The following is a 19634-nucleotide window of genomic DNA, read 5'->3' on the forward strand; positions in this document are numbered from 1 at the left end:
TCAAAAGTGGATACAATGGAGCAACATGTGAGTGCTGATATTCCAAATACTGCAATACGCTGCATTTAGACTGGGATGCAGCATAGGTAACCTATTCAATTCTCTTATCTACCATGTACCTAGCTAAAAGGTTCCCTGGCAAATCGGATTGATACTGTCAAAGTTGCTAGCAGCTCACAATTGATTGATTCCAAATATCATTTCAACGTTAGCTTGATCCATCCGGCGGCATGTTACTTCGTCCCGAGAGCCCGATATAAGAGTTGAACCTCAGCTCAATCAGGACTCTGCGGTACGCGTATGGTTTCTGCATACCCTCGTTAAATCCGTCGTAGCGGTCAAACAATCGAATTCAGCTGAATTATGTGGAAGCTCGTTGGTTTCGGATATCATGGTTGTAAATGTAAATAATTCATCACTCAATATAATATTATACTGTTTGGACAACTTGGACTCCACTCTTCAGACCAAGTGAGCATTAGGTCCAAGCCTCGACCCAACACCACGCAAAAGTAATACACATATATATAATCGAAAGCGACTGTTAACAAACAAAAACAATAATCCAGAAAACCCACCCACTATCCTTTTCATCAGCCACCTGCCAGTTTGTATGTCCTGATTACTAAGGTTGCACTTCCAACGACATCTGTGAAACACGCCCACGATGAACTTGAGAATGAAGTCAGAAGCTGCATAATAACATTCGGAAAGGCCAACATCCAGGATAGCAATACCTCCGGAAGCCCAAAGATATACCCTAATGAGTTTGTATAATAAGAGAACGCAGTGGATACCCATGGCGGTTGTATCGCCATGTACGTCAACATATGGTCCCTCGTCTGGCCGTTGGCAATATACCACAGGTGTCTTTCCTGGCGTACCTCTAACCACCAGCCAAGAACAAACAGGAAGAAAGCATGGTTGAAAACAAACCCCACGTTTACATACGAAGGTGGGTTGGGGAATTTCAGTGCTTTGCCGTCGTTATCCACGTTCCTATGCCTGATGAAACGGTGATAAGACCAGGAGAGAAGTTGACAGACAAATTTCATGACAAGACACCAAGCCCAGGCCTGGTTGGCTATAAACAGCACTACCAGCATTCTCAAGACCCTAAGCCCCAGTTTCAAGGATTGGAAGATACCAGAATCCTTTGTTGATGATTGTGCAAGGGGATGTGACGACTCGTTATCGACAGTAGTCCCTTTAGTAGGATCTGGATCTGGATCATCTCCGCCATCACTATTCCCTGGTGCTGGCGTGTTCGCCTCTTGAGATGCTTCAGGTATGTCTGAGGATTCACCGGTGCCGTTGCTCGACATGTCTCTGGCAGGACTGTTCCCTTTCTCATCTTCAGAAACAACCTCCTTCTCATCATCATCACTGCCCTTCTGTGGAGTGTTCTCCTCCTTAGGACTAATCCACCACTTCTTGGGTGGGTCTCCGTCTCTCGGGCTGCTTCGCGGCGTTGGGTAATATTGCGTTCCAGCGGACGAAGGAGGGCTCAGGTAAGGGCCTCGGCTCACGGACTCTCTGTTCTTCTTGATCTTTTGCTGCCAAGCACTGAGCTCCCGAGAACATCCAGGTCTCAAGCTTGCCGCTGACTCGCTGTCTGGAAAAACAGGACGCTTCGGTTCGCTACTTGCGTTCACCTCTAGATCATCACCGTCATGGTCTTTATTGCTAAGGAAGCTGTCGCGAGATCCGCTGGAAGGCGCAGTTGACAAACATTGAGAGCTTTCCATGCCTGCAGAGGTTTCTGAGTAGCCAGACATAGAGTTAGAGGCTTCCGATGTCTGCGCCGCGTTTGGAGGAAGATCGATATCAAGCACATGGCGAGCGATGTCAGCAAAGAAACTCTTGATCTTCTTAAATTTACAATGGTGATCCTTTATTGCCGGTACCCAGATATCAATTAGTTCTTTCATGGAACTCTCATTGATGTTGCACTTTTCTAGGTTTTCGCATTTTGATATTGCAAAATCGACGCGCTCATTGTTTTCCAAGAGGATTTTCCAGAGCTTTATTGCCATTTTGGGTGAAAGCGTGATGGTGCCATCAGGCCCAGATTGAGGTTTCTCTTGAAGATGAGCAGTCTGATGCTCAACGCCCCCATTCTTTATTTCGAGCTTGTCGTTGAGTTCATCGTGCTCCTTGGTCTCATCCTCGGCTTCTCTCAAGGGAGTGTCCCCAACCCTCTTCTGTTGCTCTTTTCCCTCCTCGGCCATTTCTTCGACTTCGGTATCCCCGCCATCCGAGTCTTCAGCATCAGCTGGAGAGGATATGGTACTGGACTCTTCATTGAGTTGTTGTCCAAGAACAAATGCGTCGTCTATGAGAAGTTCCTTGTCTATGCGAGGATGCCCGTGACCCTGAGCAGCGACAAGCTCCTGCTCTAGAGAAGGTTTTGCGTATATCTTATCAGGAACATCGTCAGGCTCGTCACGTTGCAACTCGGAAGCATTGAACTCTTGCGATAAAGAGCTTGCTGTGTACCGCTTTTGGGGCCGGATCGCTGTGGGCAGTCTAGGGGCCGTCATGGAGGTGCGATGAGCCAGTCCTTTCGGACTACCATAAGTTTGCGATCGTTTGTACAGCGACGTCTTCCTAGAAATAGCTGCGTTCTCGTTTAGGCGATTCAAGGTCTTTTCCGTGCGTATAGCATTCTCTCTCCGATGACGATGACGAGGATGGCGAGAGGGTCTTGGCTGCCCATTGGCCTGTTGGCTACGTATGATCCTCTCAGTAGCTTTGGCACGCTCGAAAGCCTTCCCAGCACTGCCAACACGGTTTAACGCGGAAGTTACACGTTTTTGTATGGGCTTTTTTTGCTCAGGGCTTGATGCAGGGTTAGGGAGCCTGCTCTTCTCCATCACGAGCAACCGCTGTTCTGTGAGACGCCTTTCGCTCTCGATTCGTGACTTCTGACTCTGATAATAATCATCGATACACTGTACCAGATCTTTGATCTGGCGCTTGGACTCATCGTCCTGACTCCGCTGTGTGGCATAGACCCATTCGAGCAGGTCATCGAGCGAACTATGGGCCGTCTTTTTCAAAGCCTGCATGACGTTGAGGGCCATCCTTGGAAATTGGGAAGGCTCTTTGAGACATTCTTTTTCGTAAAATCGATCTAGACTTGACGCGAGGTTGTCCTTCTTATGATTCCATTTCACACCTGTTTCGGCAATTCGAACGTCGAGGTCCTTTTCAAATTCGATGAAAGGATTAGTAACCGACATCTTGACTGCCTGGGTAATTAACAAAGGTGGAATTGAATATGGATGTGTGAGAAAGTTGCTACACGATTCCTGGGTTAATGTGACAAAAGCAGCTGATTTTGCCCTGCAACAATGTGAAAAGGATTATCGAAACAGTCGCTGGCACTCGATCAAAGGACACGAGGAGTGGGTGGGAGTGTTGAAGGGGTTAAATAAGCGGCTTGCAGCTGTGTGGATGCCTTTGTCTATTCAGATTCTTGGAACCGGACGCTTCTCTTTGACACTATCTGCAATGTGTCAGAAATAAAACGAGGCGCACACCTTTTGCCGTGCACAGGCAGTCTTGCACAAAGGCTCATCGCCGCCAATCGAGCCTTTCTTCATTACTACCCCGACAGCAGAGGTCGGGGAAGAACAAGAACAAAGAAAACAAGTTGTTTGCTAACGGCCTGTGCACAACACCATGTTGGCCATCTCCGAACCACTGCCTGATAGGTATCTCACATGCAAACAAGGTTATCTCGTGTGTTTCATGACAATGAATCATGGATTTGAAAGACTCGACATGTTTGTTCATGCTTCCCCTTTCCCACTCAGCTATACCAACCCCGCGCACCAGGTCCCGAAGTCGTCACCTCCTTTCTGTGAGCAATCATGGGCTCCTTGAGGTCGAATGTGTCAATAATGTCCTGCCAGGTCTCCATGTCCATGGAAAGAATTGCTTGGTGTTTCGCTGCCCCGTGTCGTGTCGGTTCTTCTTCCTCTGCCTCGACATCTCTGTCTATGATTTCTAAAGATCGAGTTAGCAAGTTTCAGACGTCCCGGCCATGATTAACTAACCAAGCGCTGGTAAATCGAATTCATCGAAATCGATCTTCACTCTGCCGTCTCTGACAAGGAAGCTGACGTAGAACATGTTCTCGATGGTTTGGCCGAATGATTTGGGATTCACAACAAACCGCATCAAATCAATGCCGCCGGTGCTCCGAAGGCCATGTTGATGCATAATTCTGGTCTGTTCCTCATCGTCCATATTTTCATCAATCAGGTCCGCCACAGTTTCTTGAATGTTCGCCTGGAGAGTTTGTAATTGATGGAGAATCTTGCCGCAAATCGCGGTGAGATCGTTCTCCTTCTTGGCCAGATCCTCGACATTGAGCACTTCGGGACGCGTCTCAGTCAGATTGTTAGGTCTGAACGGGGCACTTCGCTTTGCAATCTTGCGAGCCTTCTTCTCGACTGACAGAGGTCCAAGGAGGAACCCGGGGAGGGCGGGACGCCTGATATAAGGTAAGCTGGCAAAACGGCCAAGATGCGGCCAGTTCATCATATCGCCCTCATCCCCGATGTCTTCCTCACCATCTTCATCACCTCTTGTGGTCCTTCTTCTTTGACGTTGGGTGCTCGAGAGCTCGGGTGCATCATCATCCATAATTCCTCGACCATGTCTCATATATGTGATGCATTTTGAAACAAACTCATCAACATCGATGCCTTGAGAAAGGCTGCCTTGTGTGAGTCTCAAAGTCTTTCGGTAAGATAAATCGGTAGTGCTAACAAGTAGCCGTGAGTCAATTGTTGCTTCTGTAGTCTGTCGCACTTTCTTCGATAGTTCATCGGCGCGGAGAATGGCCTCATGAAGCCCTCGCGAGTCCCCTTGTAGGTATTCCTCAGTGTTCTCTGTCACATCGCGAAGTAAATCTCTGAAGCCCTGTTGGACTCTGCGGCGCTCCTCCAGTGGCTGGTCAGGATCGTAGATATCGTCATCATCGTCGTCGTCTTCGCTGCCCGCTGTAGGTTCAACGGTCCGTCTTCGATAGCTCGCAGGTTCTCCGTTTCTTGTGTCCGCTCTCTTCCTCTTGGATCCAGATGCGGAGCGACTTGAATCCCGTTCTCTGACTGCTAAATTTCGATGCGCTGGTGTCGCTCTTGAGGGCGGCGACGGCGATCGCGAATGCGACGGGGAATCATGTGTTCGAGTAGGCATTCGTGCAATAGGGCAAGTCGTACAAATGTAGGTATTAAATTTAGAATCCAATCCAGCTATGCTCTTGCATCCGTTGAGGACTTGTAATATCTTAGCGCCTTGTTGAAGTTAAAAAGGTTTAGTTGTGGCACAAATCGCGTACTTGGTGATGGTAAACGCGACGTGAGGCAGGTACGTACTTCTTTCCATTAAACGTACAGTGAACTTTGAAACCCACCTGCCCTGAGAGAAGACGTTGGTGGGGCAGGCAGGGACGGGGAAGGAGAGAGAAACTCAGTTCTCCACACCTTTGGATCTGACAACGGAACCTTAATTGGGTGGAAATCACATGTGCTACCTTAGGTTTGCCTGAGCCTCATCAATTAAGGGACCGGGTATGGTAATAAGTACATGGTGTTCCCACGTCCTGGATTATAGTTAAACATGTCACTAATATAAACAAAAATGTGGTTCGTCCCAGTGATAGTTCTCTTAAGATCTCTAATAATACGATCGCTTTATGGAAACGCTTTTACGCTATGATTGTCCATGATATCAACCTCCCTCCATGAAATAACCCCCACTTGCCGTAAGTATGTACAGTTCGAACGGAAACCTCTTGATTACTTCCACCACTCTCGTTGCAGTTTACCACGTAAAGCTTTCTTCTACAAAGTCCACCACGGTTGAGCCCTGCACTGCTCGGGCAGCACCCCGAACATCATCAGCAAGAGCACCAGGGCCACAGACTGTGACGCACATGGCACCCATCTGCTCTTGCACCTCTCGGGCCAGGATGAGGGGAACGTTTGGCCGTCCTGGGAACATACGCACCGTGGCGCTAGCACTGACAATATCGCGTGGGTTCTGAGGACGGGTGACGAAGATCTGGATGCGGAGTATGTCTTTTCGGTTTGGAATACGAAGAATCGTATCCATGTAGGGCCGCACCCACTCGAGAGATTCGTATTCGCGGATAATCCAGACAAGTGTGATGCGTCGAGCAGCAGTAGTGCCCTGGTTGTATCCTTCGAGGAGATGGCGAATGTACGAGATTTGGTGAGTAATTCCAGTCGAGCCGGCAAAGAGGACTGCATGGCCATATGAATCAAGGCTGTTATGTCCGGCGTAGGGACCTTCCATCGCAGCCTTGATGCGGAGACCTCGCGGGCATCTGGAGGCACGGTCGAAGAGCTTCTTAGTGAAACCTGTCTGGGCTCCAATCAGGAAAGACACTGTAGTAGTCATGGTTGACCTGTCGACTGCGTGGAGAGGATCCTTTTCCGCAATTGGTAAGCTGTTATCACGAACATGATTGACCCAGCAGATAGAGAAAGGATGGCTCTCCCAGGCACAAAGACCCCAAAAGCGTAGGTATGCGTGAGTGCCAGGCTCAATATCGACATATCGGGGTAAGTGGAGGGTGACTCGAGTGACGTTGCCGGGCATAGCCTCGCACACCGCATCAGTCCATCCCTTGGAAGACCAGTTGACAAAGACAATCCGGAGCATACGAGCGAGGCGGTCGGCGAACCAGATGGCCATGATGGCCATGATCCAGGGAAGTTGAGGTAGGCCACCTTTGAGTGCAGACGAAGCACAGTGAATCCACGTAGCGACGAAGGCAACGAAGGCTAGGACAATGTGAACGTTGAGGAAAGTCTCGTAAAAGGCATGACGCAAAGGCGAAACGGAAAGCAGAAGGAGGAAGGTCATAGCAACCGTGCCAACGGCTCCCGAGCCTTCAAAAAGTCCATGGGAAAGTTTATGGCCAACACCACCCCAACCCAAGTCATCCACGGCGACAATGAGCCAGGCGATAGTGTGGATAATAGACTCGAGGACCACAATACGACCCATCCATCGATGTAGAAGATTGTAGGTGTCAAAACTGATCTTGAGCAGGCCAATGAGGAGGTTGTTGCGCCCAGCGAAAATAATTAAGGGCACCATGTTGACAAGCGCCAAGGTTCCTGAGCGGCCTCGTAACTCGGCACAGAAAGCAAGCTTGTTCTCATTGTGCCAGTTGAGGACGAACATATAGGCGAAGTTGCTGCCCAGGTAGATGAAGAGGATGATGAAGTGAAGTCGCGAAGGAAGGGTTCCCATGCTAATAGCAGAGGATAGCTTGAACTCTCGGTTGTGACGTTTGTTCCACAGAGGAGCGTATATGAGGTTCTTCTTGACGTTTGGCATCCAGCTCCATTGAGATATCCTCCAGTACGCTTGTTTGGAGCCGGACACGTTCATGGCAGACACCTGTCGGAGTCTCATCCACAGGATCTCAATTATTCTGATGGACAGAACAACAAGGGCCATGATGCCCAAGGTCCACCACAAGGCATCTTTAAAAAGTAAATTCATAGGTTGGTTTACACCATCGAGATTTGAGTGATAGTTTGGAGTTGCCTCAGCATCTGCAGGAACGGCTTCGCCACGAGATTTGAGGGTTGATGTTGGTATGTATGAGCTGATATCGGCGATCCTGCGCCGTGTGAAATCCATCTTGTTAAGTAGTTGCTCTCTGGGAGCAAGTGTAGTAGGAAATGAGAGTCGGCTTCTTTTTATCCGGTTCTTTGGGCGAATAAAGAGGGAGAATTCGCAGTTCGCTGTGAATGAATGATGGACAATATAATTGTGCGACGAACAAAAGGTCCCGAATAAGAGTCAAGAGGTCAGTGGTGGTTTTAAAGAAAGTAGGTGTATGCTGTTCCTCCTTGTGTTCGCTCTTTGGTGTCAGAACATGATGGTAAACAAATGATTGACTTGGCGCTTGTGTCGATAAATCGTGATCGGCGAGCGAGATGTTCAGTGGTGACTTGGGAGATTTGGTGCTGGTGAAGGTGTGTTCAACACAAAATGTAACGCAGCGCGAAGGCAAAGAACAATAAACGATCCGCGGAGAACAAGGCTGACTTGGGTATTGATCACTGTCGCTACAAGGCAGTTCTCAATGACGTAGGAAGTCCAAGTCGTCTTCACCTCGTCCACAAGGTGATGATGTTCCCAGTTGCAGTTGGAAAGAAAGCAGGCCAGGCTGACGATCTCCAACTTTGGGCGGATTTGGATCAGCGGTAAAGAACGGGTCGATGTCAATTGCCGCGAGTAAGTGAAGGGCAAGGGCGAATTGAGACACAGGCCAATCGATAAAGGCAGGCGTTTAAGACGATCGACGTTGACGTTTGGGCGCTTGCGCGAGTAGAATGATAGTGAATGGAATAATTGAGGTAGGAATTGAGGCGCTTTGTCGCAACACACAAGACAATACCCAAATAATGAATGATCGACCGGAGGAAACAATGACAATCGAAGCCAAGCGGGAAACGGTTGTTTTTCAATGTTTCAACCTGTTCTGAGACTCGAAACCCCAAGCAGAGACAAACACGAGGGCGAGAACCGGTGAACAGTGGTCGACAGTGACGAAAGCAGTCTTGTCAGGCGGATTGAGGTAGAGAGTGGCCAGCCTCAGCTAAGAATGTTTCAATGGTCCAGAGGACGAAAGAAGACAAAAATAAAAATAAAACAGGGGGAAAAAAAAACCACCGTAAACGGCACGAAGCAAAGACCAAGAGGAATGAAGAGGCAATACATGAAGCCCAGCGGAGCAGACGTTGTGATAATATGTAATTGTAAACGGGTCCCCCCAGCTCAAGTTAGTCCGCCACTTGACTTGTCAGCCCAGATACAGTGGGCAATCAGCATTCAACTTAGCCGAAAAGGCTGTGTACAACTCGTCTTGGCGCTGAAAGAATTTACTCGCACAGCAGGGCATGGCATGGCAGAGGATCCCCTCCCTGTTCGTCTCTATCACAAGGAGCCCCTTACAGACTTCTAGGCTCGGCACCGCAGAGTCTGGATGGATGGATATAACTGGGACCCCCTGCAGGGCGTGCTGTTTCCAGCTATGAGCCGTAAAGCCGAGAATTCAATCCATATCGATCTGGTTGGACCGCGCATTACACTACGTCTTCCGATGTCTTACAATACAAGAGCTACAAGATTCATGGCACAACGAACCACGAGCGTTTAAGCGCATCTTACACAAGTGCCTAGGAACTTTAGCACCTGACTCTAAAAAGCCTCCATCAGCTGCAGCACGGCAGGGGCACTCCCAGCAACGGCGTGGCTTCGCAAGATATGGCCAATTGGGCGAGAGATGTCGCTAGCAGATCTCAGAATTAGGCCTCCGGCGGAAAAGGAACATTATTTAGTGGCTGCTTGTTGGCAGATCCTGGTAACTCAATGCTTCTGAAACCAGCCACTTGCTGGCCCTTGCTCAGGGGACCACCCAGGCCCCCTTTTGGAATGGCGAATGGGAAACTCCAAGTTTTCTGCTCCAACTCTTCAGGGGTGGACTGGCTGTCAAAGGCCAGACCTGCTGCAAGAATGTGGGCACTTGAGCACTTACAGCGCTTCGTAGCCACTCAATGCCCCGCAGCATTGCCGCCAACGACTCATTCTCTCAGAGGCATCCGGTCAGGAACGCTCGCTCTCGTATCACAAGCTCAAGTTCAGCACCGCCGCGACACGTTTCCAGACGACAAAATGTTTCCTGTTTGATGTTTGGATAAACGCATCGGTTTCTAGTTTCTCGTCTCATTGTTCCTCTGACGCAATCCTGCTCAGAGTGGATGAAAATGGGCTGACTGAAACATCCTACGGCTTAGACGGCAAACCATGAGGGGCATCTGTCATGCCATGAACCACAACCATGATGGCAGCTCCCATACTTCACCAAGACTTTTCAACTCAAGGCTTCGTCTCCTCGCTTAGCACAACAGATTGCCAATGCGGACCAAAAGCCTCAAGAGACAAGGTATTCAAAGATGCTCCCTGCAAACATCATTGCCAAGGGTCAGACGCGGCCCGCAATCTTCATATTTTCTCGTTCTGTGGTTGATGGAATTCTGTTTCGACGTCAGTTTGATCCTGCGGCCCAGCTAGCCTGTCCGCCGTCTAGCATGATAACGGAAAAATGACCGCTGGATATCCAGGCCCACGAGGCTCTTGATCCTTTGGCGCACATTGTTATCAAGTCAACTGTCTTGGCGTCACAGATAAAATTATCTAGTGCCTGAATGCTCGCTTCCGACGCCTTGGTAAGCTACATCCGATGTATACAGCCCCACGAGCGGGCGCTATCTCGATTCTAGAAATGGAAACCTCAAGGCCCCTTGAGGAGATTGTCCTGAACCTGATGCTTGCGTTAATCCTTGAATCCTATCGGCCAGTCAAGCCGCGACCTTACAGCAGGACTTCGTAAGCTGGGTCGCCGTGACATTGCCATTCTTTGCATCGGCAGGCATTGGCTTCTGTAAATCGCTATGATCTTGGAACAGGCCATGTTACCCCAACATCAGATCGTAATAAGCGCGGGCTTGGCCGGTGTTGTGAGTTTGTCACTGTTTGTGGGAAGATAGATTGCCGATAGTGGCATGTTTGTTGAATCATCATCGCAAGTAGCACGGACATCGTCCTGTGTCAAGCCTCCTTGATCAATGTCATGCATTAATTACAATACAAGTGGCGTGTGGTGTAATAGTTTCGGTGACCGTATTCTCGGTCGCAGGTGAGGCGCCACACTCAAGCGCCACACGAGGCGTCGCTTGACGGGATGAATTCGCAACCTCAGGCAGCCACGGATCGCCGCTCCGTGACGCACCCGAATAACGCCGGAAATTTCCAGGAAGGCTATCACGAGCCGGGCATTGAACATCGGTTGTACAGCCATTGCGGTCGACACAATGGGTTCCAGCGAGTCGAAACCAATCTCCTCACATGTGTGGAAGGCGTAAGTTAATCCAGTTATGGAGGGTATGCTACTATATTCCGATCAGTGACTAACAGCTTGCCAATAAACAGCTCAGCGCCTAACGGACTGTCACAAGATCTCGTTGATTCACTACAATCCAGCAATGAGGTACTTCTACCCGCATCGACTTACTAGTATATTCTCCACGAGCGTCAACCGAAGCTAATGCACGTTCTCTTGATTCTAAATAGACCGATGCCTCTCGTTCCAAGATAGTCGAGCTCCAGATCCAGGCCCGCGTGGCCGAGGAGCTCAAGAAGCTACAGCAGAAAGAAGCCGAAGCTCTCAAAATAGCACACGAGAAACTCGCCAGCGCCGATTTCAAAGATGACAACAGCACGAGCCAGTACACCGTCAGCAAGGAGATTGAAGCCATGCGTGAGAAGCTCGAGTCACGCAAGCAAGTGCGTCCTCTGCCCGAGAGCGTTGAGGGAGCACGCAATGAAGTCATTCGATGTCTGCGGGAGCACGACCGACGGCCGCTCGACTGCTGGCAGGAGGTGGAGAACTTCAAGGCCGAAGTTAAGAAACTTGAGAAGAGCTGGGTCGAGAAGGTCGTCTCGTAGAGAGAGAAGGAAAACTGATAATGGGAATGGGGACTGATTCTATAGAGATATAGAGGTGATGGGCTCTGGTATGCCCAGACAGGTACGCACGTGTACATTACGGCATTGGTAGCGGGAAAAACTAGGTTGAGGAATCAAAGTGTACAACTTATATCTCAAAGAGGAGTCCTGCGTCTTCCTCCTTTCCTGATTTGGCGCGGTCTGATTCTGGTTCTGTCTCTTGCTTGGCTTTCAGCTCGGCTTTCTTTCGCAGGCCCTCAGCACGCTTCCTTTCTCTTCTCGCTGCAGCGTCCTCCCATTCTTGTCCTTCAGGGTTTAGACGTGGTACTGGAGCAGAGATAGCGTCTCTGAAGGCGTTTTGGAAGCGTTCAATGCGCTTCTTATTCTCGATAAAACGCTCATTGGCAATCTGGACGAGGGTCTGGAGGTACTCGGGTGAGACTATGCGTTGCCGATGGCCGTCAACTTGCTGCCCGATGAGAGACTCAAAGGCAAGTCCCATTGTCCGTATAGCCACCATAGGAGTGGCAGCATCCTTGCCATTCGGGATGATATTGAGGGCACCCGACTCACGAAACCCTGCCTGTAGGCCGCAGCGCAGAAGTAGTTGAGCATGTTCCGGTGATGCTGTGAGGACGTGGAGGATCTACGTAATATCTCAGTATGAATGTTCTTTGTATTATATAATGCCTTTCCGCTATATTCGATACAGCACAATTTCTGCTTACCATTGCCTCGTACTTGAAGTGAACAAGTCTTCTCTCTTTCGGTTCTCCAGATGTCTCCTGTGCCTCTGTACATTTCTGGAGTCCAAATAAACTGCTCCAGTCTGTACTTCCACTCTTGTCAGGTACTGGATCATGGGAAACGAACAGCCAAGCTCCCCCAGCGCCTTTTCCACCAACACCTGCTACCTGTTCATCTTCTCCTTCAGTGTCAGCAACTCTCCGCCCTTCAAGAAAAACGCTGACACGGCCTGCACAGCTGCTAGTAGTGACAAATCCGGATTGTTGGTTGATTTCATCAATGAGATCCCTGATGCCCTCATCTATAGAGCCTTTCGGTGAAGCATCCGTGTATTCTGTATCTGGAATTGCAAGTTGTTCGAGAATCTTTCTCTTTCTTTCAACAAAAGCGGGCGGAGAAGAAGCGAGTTCCTGCATATTGGCAAGAGGCAAGACTTTTTATTTGTTAACAGTGGCGCGAGGCTGAAAAAGGTCACGATGGACAGTTGTAGGTAGCACTAAAGGGTAGGTCAAAGGGCTCAGATAAGACGATATCAGAATCTGGCAGTGGGGATGTGATGTTTTGTTAGCTCGAAAACTCATGTCTTAACGCGGGGTAGGTAGCTTATCATTGTGGCTCCAACCTCGTGATCCTGATTACCATTGACATTTGACCTCATTTCTCATAATTGATATCGCAGATCTCACTATCAAAGACACATTTGAGAAGTTTGGTTGATTCTTTCATTTATTGTTCTGTCTGCAGCCTGCGACAGATCTATCTGCTCAGTCATGTGCTTGCTATTCCTCCATTGCACCCAGCTTCCTGTATTTTTCCTAACGCCGTTCAATGATTCCCGAAATACCAAAAGCTCCATTCGGCTCAGTCACGATAACTGCTGAGCCAGCTTATCTCCTTAAACGCCTCGCATAATGCCTCAATCATTAAGTCATCAAAGATAAGTGGTTGTCTGGGTGCAAGTGCACTCATACGGTGGGCAGAGCCACTTTCTCGAGAGCAGCAGCAAGCTTCTCCTCTTGTTGCTTGCGCTCCATCATAGCAACGAACTCGGCGTATCGAGACTTCTTGTTGTGGATACCACACTCAGTCTTGTCTTGGCCCTTCCATCGGCCAGCTCGCTCGTCTTCACCCTCCTTGACGGGGGCAGTAGAGTGCCAGTCGCCGATGGACTTGTAGCCTTGGTCGAGGAGAGCGTTGTAGGGAACATTGTTCTCCTTGATGTAGTTGTTGACCTGCTTGAAGGACCAAGTGGCCAGAGGGTTGATCTTGACAACACCACGCTCATCGTCAACTTCGATGATGGGGATGGATCCACGGGCAGCACCCTGAGATCGTCGACGACCGTTGAGGACGGCAGCAACCTTGAGCTCATCATAAGCTCGCTGGAGAGGCTCGACCTTGGCAATCCAGTCATACATCTCACTGGCGGTGTTCCACATCTCCTTTCCGTACATGTCCTCGAACTCTTCGGTAGTGTTGACGCCATCGGGCTTAAAGATGTGGACAGGGACGTTAGGGTATCGCTCCTTGACTCGGTCGACAAGGTCGTATGTCTCCTTGAAGTGGTACAAGGTATCCAAGAAGATGAGGTCGACAGTGGGAGAGTTTGGGTGCTCCTTCTGGATCTTGGAGAGCATGTCCATGGTTGCGAGACCGGTCAAGCCAAAGGCAGTCGATTGGTACAGGTTAGGGAACATGACCTTGCAGAATCGAAGTATGTCCATGGGGTGCATATCCTCGAGCATGTTGTTGAGATGATTGATGTGGGCCTTGGTGAGAGAGACCTGGGGTAGAGTGGTTGATGATGATGGTGACGAGTATTCTGAGTTTTGTCCAGAGACATAGCCTGACTCGCACTCAAGCTTGATGTCGGTGAGTGACACCTGCGAGGATGTTTGGGAGATGAAGGCAGGCATGTTCAAGACGCGGTGATGGTGTTTCGAAGATGAGTTGTTACTTGGACTTGTTGAAAGCTGGGATAGGTGAGGAGCGTATCCCAGTTATATCTAATCGGCAGCCAAAGGTAACGTAGAGTGAAGAGGCTCTAGTCGAGTTGATGACGCAGATACTGTGCTGATTTGATTATAGAGCAGGATTTTAAAGCACTGGAAAGACGAGATGACGAACACGATAATGAACGAGGACAGTCAAATTCTTAAGTTAAGTCAAGAGAGAGGGAGACGGAGAGGGAAGAGACGTGCTGAGTTGTATGGGATTTACAAGCTATGTCCGGGCGACCGCCCGCTGTGCCCCCGATCAAGGGCGTCCTTAGTAATGTGCAAGGACATCGTCCGAACCCGAGAGTATTCTGCCTGTGACGAGCCCAGGACGTGGAAAAAGATGGGGAGCTGCAATTGCGCAATCGCCGCCATGAGGATTAACGACTATGAGTTGCAACTGAGACTGATCACGACATCGACGCTATACCTTTCGCGATGGGGGCGCCACGCTCAGGACAAAGCCTGATTGGCCTATGGACCAAAGCCCTGAAATGGCGCCCAGCAGATGGGACTTGTTTTGCCTCACCTCATCCCGGACAACGACATAACTTCGATACAGCCGCCGAGCCGGAGGTCCATTGGGCCTTTTCTTCGGTGGGACTATAGGTAGCGGCAACCCCGGAGGTTGGAGGTTATCATCATCATGCGAGCAGAAGGTTCTATAAGCATCGCTTAGAAATTATATGGTCTTTATCTGGCTCATCTCGCAATCAAAGTCGAATCCCATGTTATCTAGATCTGGGGATGTATTGGATTGGCGAGATCAGATGGAGTCAATGACTGACTAGGGCCATTGCATGATTATGAGCACGAGGGCAGGTTCCCCGCGATCATGTCATTTTGGCTTGGGTTGCGAAATTCTAGTATCCCCGGAGGAAGCGAATATGCTTTCCGTTTACGATGATAGTGTGTCACTCGATGTATGTATGTATCTCCGTCGCAAGAATGAGCCATTGTGTTGTCACATCCTGAGATCGATGATATCAAAGTTGTTGATGACTTTTTGAGTTAGGCTTCATGCGGGCCGACAGCTCGATGCCTGTATTCCAACCCGTATGAACGCACAACGAACAAGTTAAATTCCAGTTATAAAATTATGCCGGCGTCGTACATGCTCCCAAAAAGACGTGCTTCAAAGGCGGGCAGCCGGTGCGGCAGTCGGTCTTTGTCAATATGAGGTTCGGAACATCGGTACCGAGGAACCGTGCGACTGCCGTTGTGCCTGGCTCCAGTTTAAACAATTTTTTCTCCTCTTCGGGACTATTCGCACGAGGGATTAAGGTTAGGCCGTGTCCCGATAGTTGAGTGCTCACTAATACGGGTTTAACAATGAAATGCCAAACGTGCTGACTTATCAAGCTAACGTGGAGATCTCTGGTCCTAATCTCAAGCTACGTCATAATCCCAGCTCGTTGCTTGCGTCATTGCTTTATCAATGTGACCGTACTCTACAATTTTGTTGATTTTCGCTCCTGGGTGAGCCAAGTCTTCATCATCTCAATGTTTCCTTCATGAGTTTACACATACAGTTTGCTATCAAAACCGAGCCATATGGCGCCAACCCAATGAGCTAACTTGATGACCAAAGTCAGGACTCCAGCAAGACAAACTGTGGGCTACAACTACGACCTCCAGAGCTTTACCACAGACAATTCATCAGAGTTGCATACATGTTAAATTAAACTCACGTGATTTTCCAGGTTCATTGAAGGTCTTCATCAAAATGACAAAACCCGTGAGGCTGCGGGCTTATTTGCACCAATCATACCCTAGACCAAGCCTGACAGGAGCCGCAGAAGCCGTAAGGTCAAAGTCGCACGAGCCATTGGCGGGGCTAAACACGGAGAGAAGTGCCCTGGCGAAAGACAACCTACGCTCACTACCCTCTCACCTTTGAAGATTGATTCAACGCAAGCTTCTAGGGTCCGTTGCTCGCTGTACCATAGGCGCTTGCGCGTCATCGCTTATCCTATCTACGTTGATTTAAACATTTCTTAGTCTCCTTTCTGGGCTTAAAACCTCGTATCTCAGCTCTTCCCTGACGCTATTGATTACCAGAACCAGTCAGAGCCAGTCAATCAGACGTTAGCAAATCTCACCCCGCGCACGCACGCAAGTACAGTACACACACAAACAGGCAGTCAACACAATGGCAGACCAGACAAGTCCCACCAAACAGAATGTCACACGGCCGCAGCTGGGCTCCACGAGGAGCAGCTCATACCTTAGTGATCACCAGGAGTACCGCCCTCCTCGACCCGAGTCAGCTCGACAGGATCAGCTGTTCCACGGCATTGACACCGTTATAGAGGACACCAGCAACTCACCCGTTCCCCAGACAAGGCCTATCTTGCCCTTCAATGGCATCCCGTCTGAGGAGAACCCCCCTACTGTCGTCGACAGTGGACTGAGCCACTCGTACTCTCACCCCAATTGTGCCCCTAGAGCTGGTGAGAAGACGGATCGTCTTATCGCGACCCTTTTCTATAAGCCAAGGGGTGAGGACCAGGGCTCCAGATCTCCCGTCAAAACCACTTTTGCGGACAGTAACGAGTCTCTGCCCGCCAACTTGGCCCCGACAACCGATCCCAATGAGTATCCTCTGGAGCCGCCAACTCAGGAGTCAGAGCAGCTGGACCACATCTATGGTTCCTATATCTCACCTCTATGCATCACCTCATTCCTCCACCTCATGTCTTCATTCCCTCTTCCTCAGGACGCCGATGAGCCTCACTCCTCTCATCGATGTTTGGATAACCAGGAGCAACCGCGCATTGTTGAGCTCACGCTCTCTCCTACGCCATCACCCGAATATCTGAGCCTGGATGACCTGAGAAAGCATGAGATGATCTACCGATTTGAGCAGGAGTGGAACGTCGATGTGGTCCTTCAGCGAGATACAGTGTGGAGACGCCACCCTCGACTTGTGGTTTTCGACATGGACAGCACACTCATCACTCAAGAGGTGATTGACCTTTTGGCTGATCATGTCAAGGATCCCCCAGATCTGGCTGCACGAGTTGCCGAGATCACGCACCGTGCCATGATGGGCGAGCTGGAATTTGAGGCTTCTTTCCGCGAACGAGTTGCTCTTCTGAAGGGCCTCCCTGCCAACCTGTTCGAAGGCCTTCGGCCAGTATTGGATGTCACCAAGGGCGTACCAGAGTTGATCAAGGCCTTCAAGCGACTGGGTGTCAAGACAGCTGTTCTCTCAGGCGGTTTCCAGCCTTTGACAGGATGGCTAGCTGGCCAACTGGGCATTGACTACGCCCACGCGAACCATGTCGTTATTCAGGACGGCAAGTTCACAGGTGAGGTTGAGGGGGTCATTGTCGGCAAGGAGCGGAAGAGGGATCTTCTCGTTGACATTGCTGCCAAGGAGGGCATTGATCTGTGTCAGGTCATTGCTGTTGGCGATGGCGCTAACGACTTGCTCATGCTGGACGAGGCAGGTCTGGGAGTTGCATGGAACGCAAAGCCTCGTGTTCAGATGGAAGCTAACGCCCGCCTGAACGGAGAGAGTCTTTTGGATCTCTTGTACCTTCTTGGATTCACTTCCGAAGAGATTGATGCGTTGGTTGTTTAGTTGTCGGCATTGAGTTCAGACAAAGTTGTCACAAGACTGGTGAAGACAGGAGTTTAGGATATTACAAGGAACGCCGGGTGTTGTAGTAGTGAGTGATGAGATACCAAGAAGCAACGAGAAACAAGAGTTATTTTGTGACGTATGTGGAATCATACCACGTCACTGGTGTGATTGGCAGCCCATGTGAACATATCCAGACCAGCCTTTCGCCCGGTCAATTCCCGTGAGCCAGAGATCAGGCACAGACACAATGAGGCCAGAGACAAGTCAAATTATAGTTGAAAGACACAAAGCTAAGAAAAATCGCGGCGCGTCGTATGTGAACTATGGGTGGTTGCTTAGATCAAGCCCATTTTGTCCTTCTTCTTTCTACACAGGGCGTGAGAGACCTGACTGATCCAACTCATAAGCTCCCCCCCCCATTCCCTACAATACATGCTTGTTCATGTAGCCAGCTCCAACATCATTCCAAACTCGTGATTTAAGGGTATCCGTCCTTGCCCCACTTGTTGTACTTTTCATGAAGCTCGGCGGGAAGGGTGACGTTGGGAACGACGACAACGTTGAGAGCGCTGGGAGCGTCCTTGGGAGCTGCGTTGGGGTCACCGCCGGGGTGGTACTGGTACTTGCCAGAGCTGCCGCTCTCCCAGGGGTGAGTAGCAATGGTGACGGGAGACTCGGAGGTAGCGCCAGTAGGAGATCGGCCTGAAGATGGCGATGTCAGCAATTGCTTCAGTTTTGACATATCAATTGATTTCCGTACCAAGGTAGTAGCCAGCACCGCCAAGGGCAGCAACCATAACACCACCGAGAATCTACAGATCATCCATCTACGTTAGCAACCATAATTCGTGGTCCATTTCCGTCGCTCATTGTTTTGGCTGGGCATAGTTCCAAGGGTGGGCCGAGGCATTATGACGCACCAGAATCTCAGGGTTGCGACGAGACTCCTTCTTGAGCTCAGCCTTCTGGTGCTCCTGGAAGCGGCGGGCGGTGGTGGAGAGGAATCGGCGGGAGATGCGAGAGGCCATTTTGACGACGTGCTTTTGTGTGCTGTTGAAGAATGGGTTTCTACGTCGGGGCTTTCTTAGGTGGTTGAAGCTTTGAAGTTCTCGTATGATTTCGGAGACAGTCGCTACGATGAATGCGTGCACTATCATTGGCCAATGCCGGGGGAGCTGAGAAGGTCACGTGCAACATCACGATTTACAAGGAATGACGTCTTGAGTTGAGTCCAGAGCTTTCTAGCGATGATGCCTGGATAACCAGGCCACAAGCTGGCTTTCCACCATTCTTGTCCCTGGCTAAAGCATGAAAGATTCGTTCATTGTGATGCAGCGACGATCATATCAACCTCTTAAAGCCAAGACTAGTAAATTTAGCTGGCTTCGGTCGAGTTTTAAGTGAATGCAACCATTATTAACTGAGCTACCGTAACCGAAGTTATTCTGGGACTGGCTGTCAAACGTCAACGAAACGGGTTGCTGCAGAAGGTTTCCACAATCTGTTGAAAGTGGCGTCTTTCTGTGCATGAGAAAGGTACAGAGCATTTTGATTACGGCGTATGCGTCCAGCCATAACAATCTCTACTTTCCGTGATCAGTTATCGTATGGAGTTCTCAACCTTTGACAGCCCTTACACCAGCGCCGCTAGCAGGGGCTCCAGTGACCTGAGGTTAGCCCCTGGCCCCTTACTAGGGGCCCGAGGACAGCTTGGGAGAGCGCGAACGTCC

General features: G+C 49.8%; 9 protein-coding genes across 11 annotated transcripts; 3 read left to right on the top strand and 6 right to left on the bottom strand.

The window, feature by feature from the left end:
* Nucleotides 1–593: 593 nt before the first annotated feature.
* FOIG_02347 (uncharacterized protein) lies at nucleotides 594–3245 on the bottom strand (the record flags this gene model as incomplete). The annotated part of the gene is made up of 1 exon (XM_031199638.1): nucleotides 594–3245. One exon carries the CDS (start codon nucleotides 3243–3245, stop codon nucleotides 594–596), a length of 2652 nt encoding a protein of 883 aa, XP_031071675.1.
* Nucleotides 3246–3381: 136 nt separating this feature from the next.
* Nucleotides 3382–5446, bottom strand: FOIG_02348 (uncharacterized protein). The gene is made up of 2 exons (XM_031199639.1): nucleotides 4065–5446; nucleotides 3382–4014 (listed from the first exon to the last, which is right to left on the bottom strand). Exons 1-2 carry the CDS (start codon nucleotides 5209–5211, stop codon nucleotides 3818–3820), a joined length of 1344 nt encoding a protein of 447 aa, XP_031071676.1. The 5' UTR covers nucleotides 5212–5446; the 3' UTR covers nucleotides 3382–3817.
* A 104-nt stretch (nucleotides 5447–5550) lies between these two features.
* FOIG_02349 (uncharacterized protein) lies at nucleotides 5551–8960 on the bottom strand. Its single transcript, XM_031199640.1, has one exon. The coding sequence runs from the start codon at nucleotides 7693–7695 to the stop codon at nucleotides 5839–5841; it is 1857 nt and encodes a 618-aa protein (XP_031071677.1). The 5' UTR covers nucleotides 7696–8960; the 3' UTR covers nucleotides 5551–5838.
* A 685-nt stretch (nucleotides 8961–9645) lies between these two features.
* On the top strand, nucleotides 9646–12308 carry FOIG_02350 (uncharacterized protein). Its single transcript, XM_031199641.1, has 3 exons — nucleotides 9646–10981; nucleotides 11053–11110; nucleotides 11194–12308. The coding sequence occupies exons 1-3, from the start codon at nucleotides 10935–10937 to the stop codon at nucleotides 11566–11568; spliced, it is 480 nt and encodes a 159-aa protein (XP_031071678.1). The 5' UTR covers nucleotides 9646–10934; the 3' UTR covers nucleotides 11569–12308.
* FOIG_02351 (uncharacterized protein) lies at nucleotides 11088–12810 on the bottom strand. Its single transcript, XM_031199642.1, has 2 exons — nucleotides 12297–12810; nucleotides 11088–12214 (listed from the first exon to the last, which is right to left on the bottom strand). Exons 1-2 carry the CDS (start codon nucleotides 12729–12731, stop codon nucleotides 11717–11719), a joined length of 933 nt encoding a protein of 310 aa, XP_031071679.1. The 5' UTR covers nucleotides 12732–12810; the 3' UTR covers nucleotides 11088–11716.
* Nucleotides 12811–12945: 135 nt separating this feature from the next.
* On the top strand, nucleotides 12946–15366 carry FOIG_02352 (uncharacterized protein). The gene is made up of 2 exons (XM_031199643.1): nucleotides 12946–14338; nucleotides 14404–15366. Exons 1-2 carry the CDS (start codon nucleotides 14261–14263, stop codon nucleotides 14779–14781), a joined length of 456 nt encoding a protein of 151 aa, XP_031071680.1. The 5' UTR covers nucleotides 12946–14260; the 3' UTR covers nucleotides 14782–15366.
* Nucleotides 13281–14231, bottom strand: FOIG_02353 (phosphoadenosine phosphosulfate reductase; the record flags this gene model as incomplete). Its single annotated transcript, XM_031199644.1, has 1 exon — nucleotides 13281–14231. The coding sequence occupies one exon, from the start codon at nucleotides 14229–14231 to the stop codon at nucleotides 13281–13283; it is 951 nt and encodes a 316-aa protein (XP_031071681.1).
* A 56-nt stretch (nucleotides 15367–15422) lies between the features above and the next one.
* FOIG_02354 (uncharacterized protein) lies at nucleotides 15423–18983 on the top strand. Of its 3 annotated transcripts, XM_031199647.1 has the most exons (4): nucleotides 15423–15596; nucleotides 15675–15791; nucleotides 15845–18735; nucleotides 18793–18983. In XM_031199647.1, the coding sequence occupies exon 3, from the start codon at nucleotides 16465–16467 to the stop codon at nucleotides 17899–17901; it is 1437 nt and encodes a 478-aa protein (XP_031071684.1). In that variant the 5' UTR covers nucleotides 15423–15596; nucleotides 15675–15791; nucleotides 15845–16464; the 3' UTR covers nucleotides 17902–18735; nucleotides 18793–18983. The 3 variants fall into 3 exon arrangements, with proteins under 3 accessions (XP_031071684.1, XP_031071682.1, XP_031071683.1); XM_031199645.1 differs by having other exon boundaries at nucleotides 15423–15791; XM_031199646.1 differs by having other exon boundaries at nucleotides 15437–15596; nucleotides 15675–18735.
* On the bottom strand, nucleotides 15953–19075 carry FOIG_02355 (uncharacterized protein). Its single transcript, XM_031199648.1, has 3 exons — nucleotides 18825–19075; nucleotides 18665–18716; nucleotides 15953–18606 (listed from the first exon to the last, which is right to left on the bottom strand). The coding sequence occupies exons 1-3, from the start codon at nucleotides 19059–19061 to the stop codon at nucleotides 18383–18385; spliced, it is 513 nt and encodes a 170-aa protein (XP_031071685.1). The 5' UTR covers nucleotides 19062–19075; the 3' UTR covers nucleotides 15953–18382.
* Nucleotides 19076–19634: the final 559 nt, after the last annotated feature.

Source organism: Fusarium odoratissimum (genome assembly GCF_000260195.1).
Source record: "Fusarium odoratissimum NRRL 54006 unplaced genomic scaffold supercont1.2, whole genome shotgun sequence".
In the NCBI taxonomy this organism is placed as follows: domain Eukaryota; kingdom Fungi; phylum Ascomycota; class Sordariomycetes; order Hypocreales; family Nectriaceae; genus Fusarium; species Fusarium odoratissimum.

Bases quoted from the DNA above. Each gene is read 5' to 3' on its own strand.
- FOIG_02348 (XM_031199639.1), bottom strand. From the start codon at position 5,211: ATGCCTACTCGAACACATGATTCCCCGTCGCATTCGCGATCGCCGTCG. The intron at 4,015-4,064 runs GTTAGTTAATCA...CTCGATCTTTAG, and splicing joins ATTCGATTTACCAGCGCTTG to AAATCATAGACAGAGATGTC.
- FOIG_02349 (XM_031199640.1), bottom strand. From the start codon at position 7,695: ATGGATTTCACACGGCGCAGGATCGCCGATATCAGCTCATACATACCA.
- FOIG_02350 (XM_031199641.1), top strand. From the start codon at position 10,935: ATGGGTTCCAGCGAGTCGAAACCAATCTCCTCACATGTGTGGAAGGC. The intron at 10,982-11,052 runs GTAAGTTAATCC...GCCAATAAACAG, and splicing joins TCCTCACATGTGTGGAAGGC to CTCAGCGCCTAACGGACTGT. The intron at 11,111-11,193 runs GTACTTCTACCC...GATTCTAAATAG, and splicing joins CACTACAATCCAGCAATGAG to ACCGATGCCTCTCGTTCCAA.
- FOIG_02351 (XM_031199642.1), bottom strand. From the start codon at position 12,731: ATGCAGGAACTCGCTTCTTCTCCGCCCGCTTTTGTTGAAAGAAAGAGA. The intron at 12,215-12,296 runs GTAAGCAGAAAT...GATATTACGTAG, and splicing joins ACTTCAAGTACGAGGCAATG to ATCCTCCACGTCCTCACAGC.
- FOIG_02352 (XM_031199643.1), top strand. From the start codon at position 14,261: ATGAGTTGTTACTTGGACTTGTTGAAAGCTGGGATAGGTGAGGAGCGT. The intron at 14,339-14,403 runs GTAACGTAGAGT...ATTTGATTATAG, and splicing joins TATCTAATCGGCAGCCAAAG to AGCAGGATTTTAAAGCACTG.
- FOIG_02354 (XM_031199645.1), top strand. From the start codon at position 16,465: ATGGCAGACCAGACAAGTCCCACCAAACAGAATGTCACACGGCCGCAG.
- FOIG_02355 (XM_031199648.1), bottom strand. From the start codon at position 19,061: ATGATAGTGCACGCATTCATCGTAGCGACTGTCTCCGAAATCATACGA. The intron at 18,717-18,824 runs GTGCGTCATAAT...GATGATCTGTAG, and splicing joins GTCGCAACCCTGAGATTCTG to ATTCTCGGTGGTGTTATGGT. The intron at 18,607-18,664 runs GTACGGAAATCA...CGCCATCTTCAG, and splicing joins CGGTGCTGGCTACTACCTTG to GCCGATCTCCTACTGGCGCT.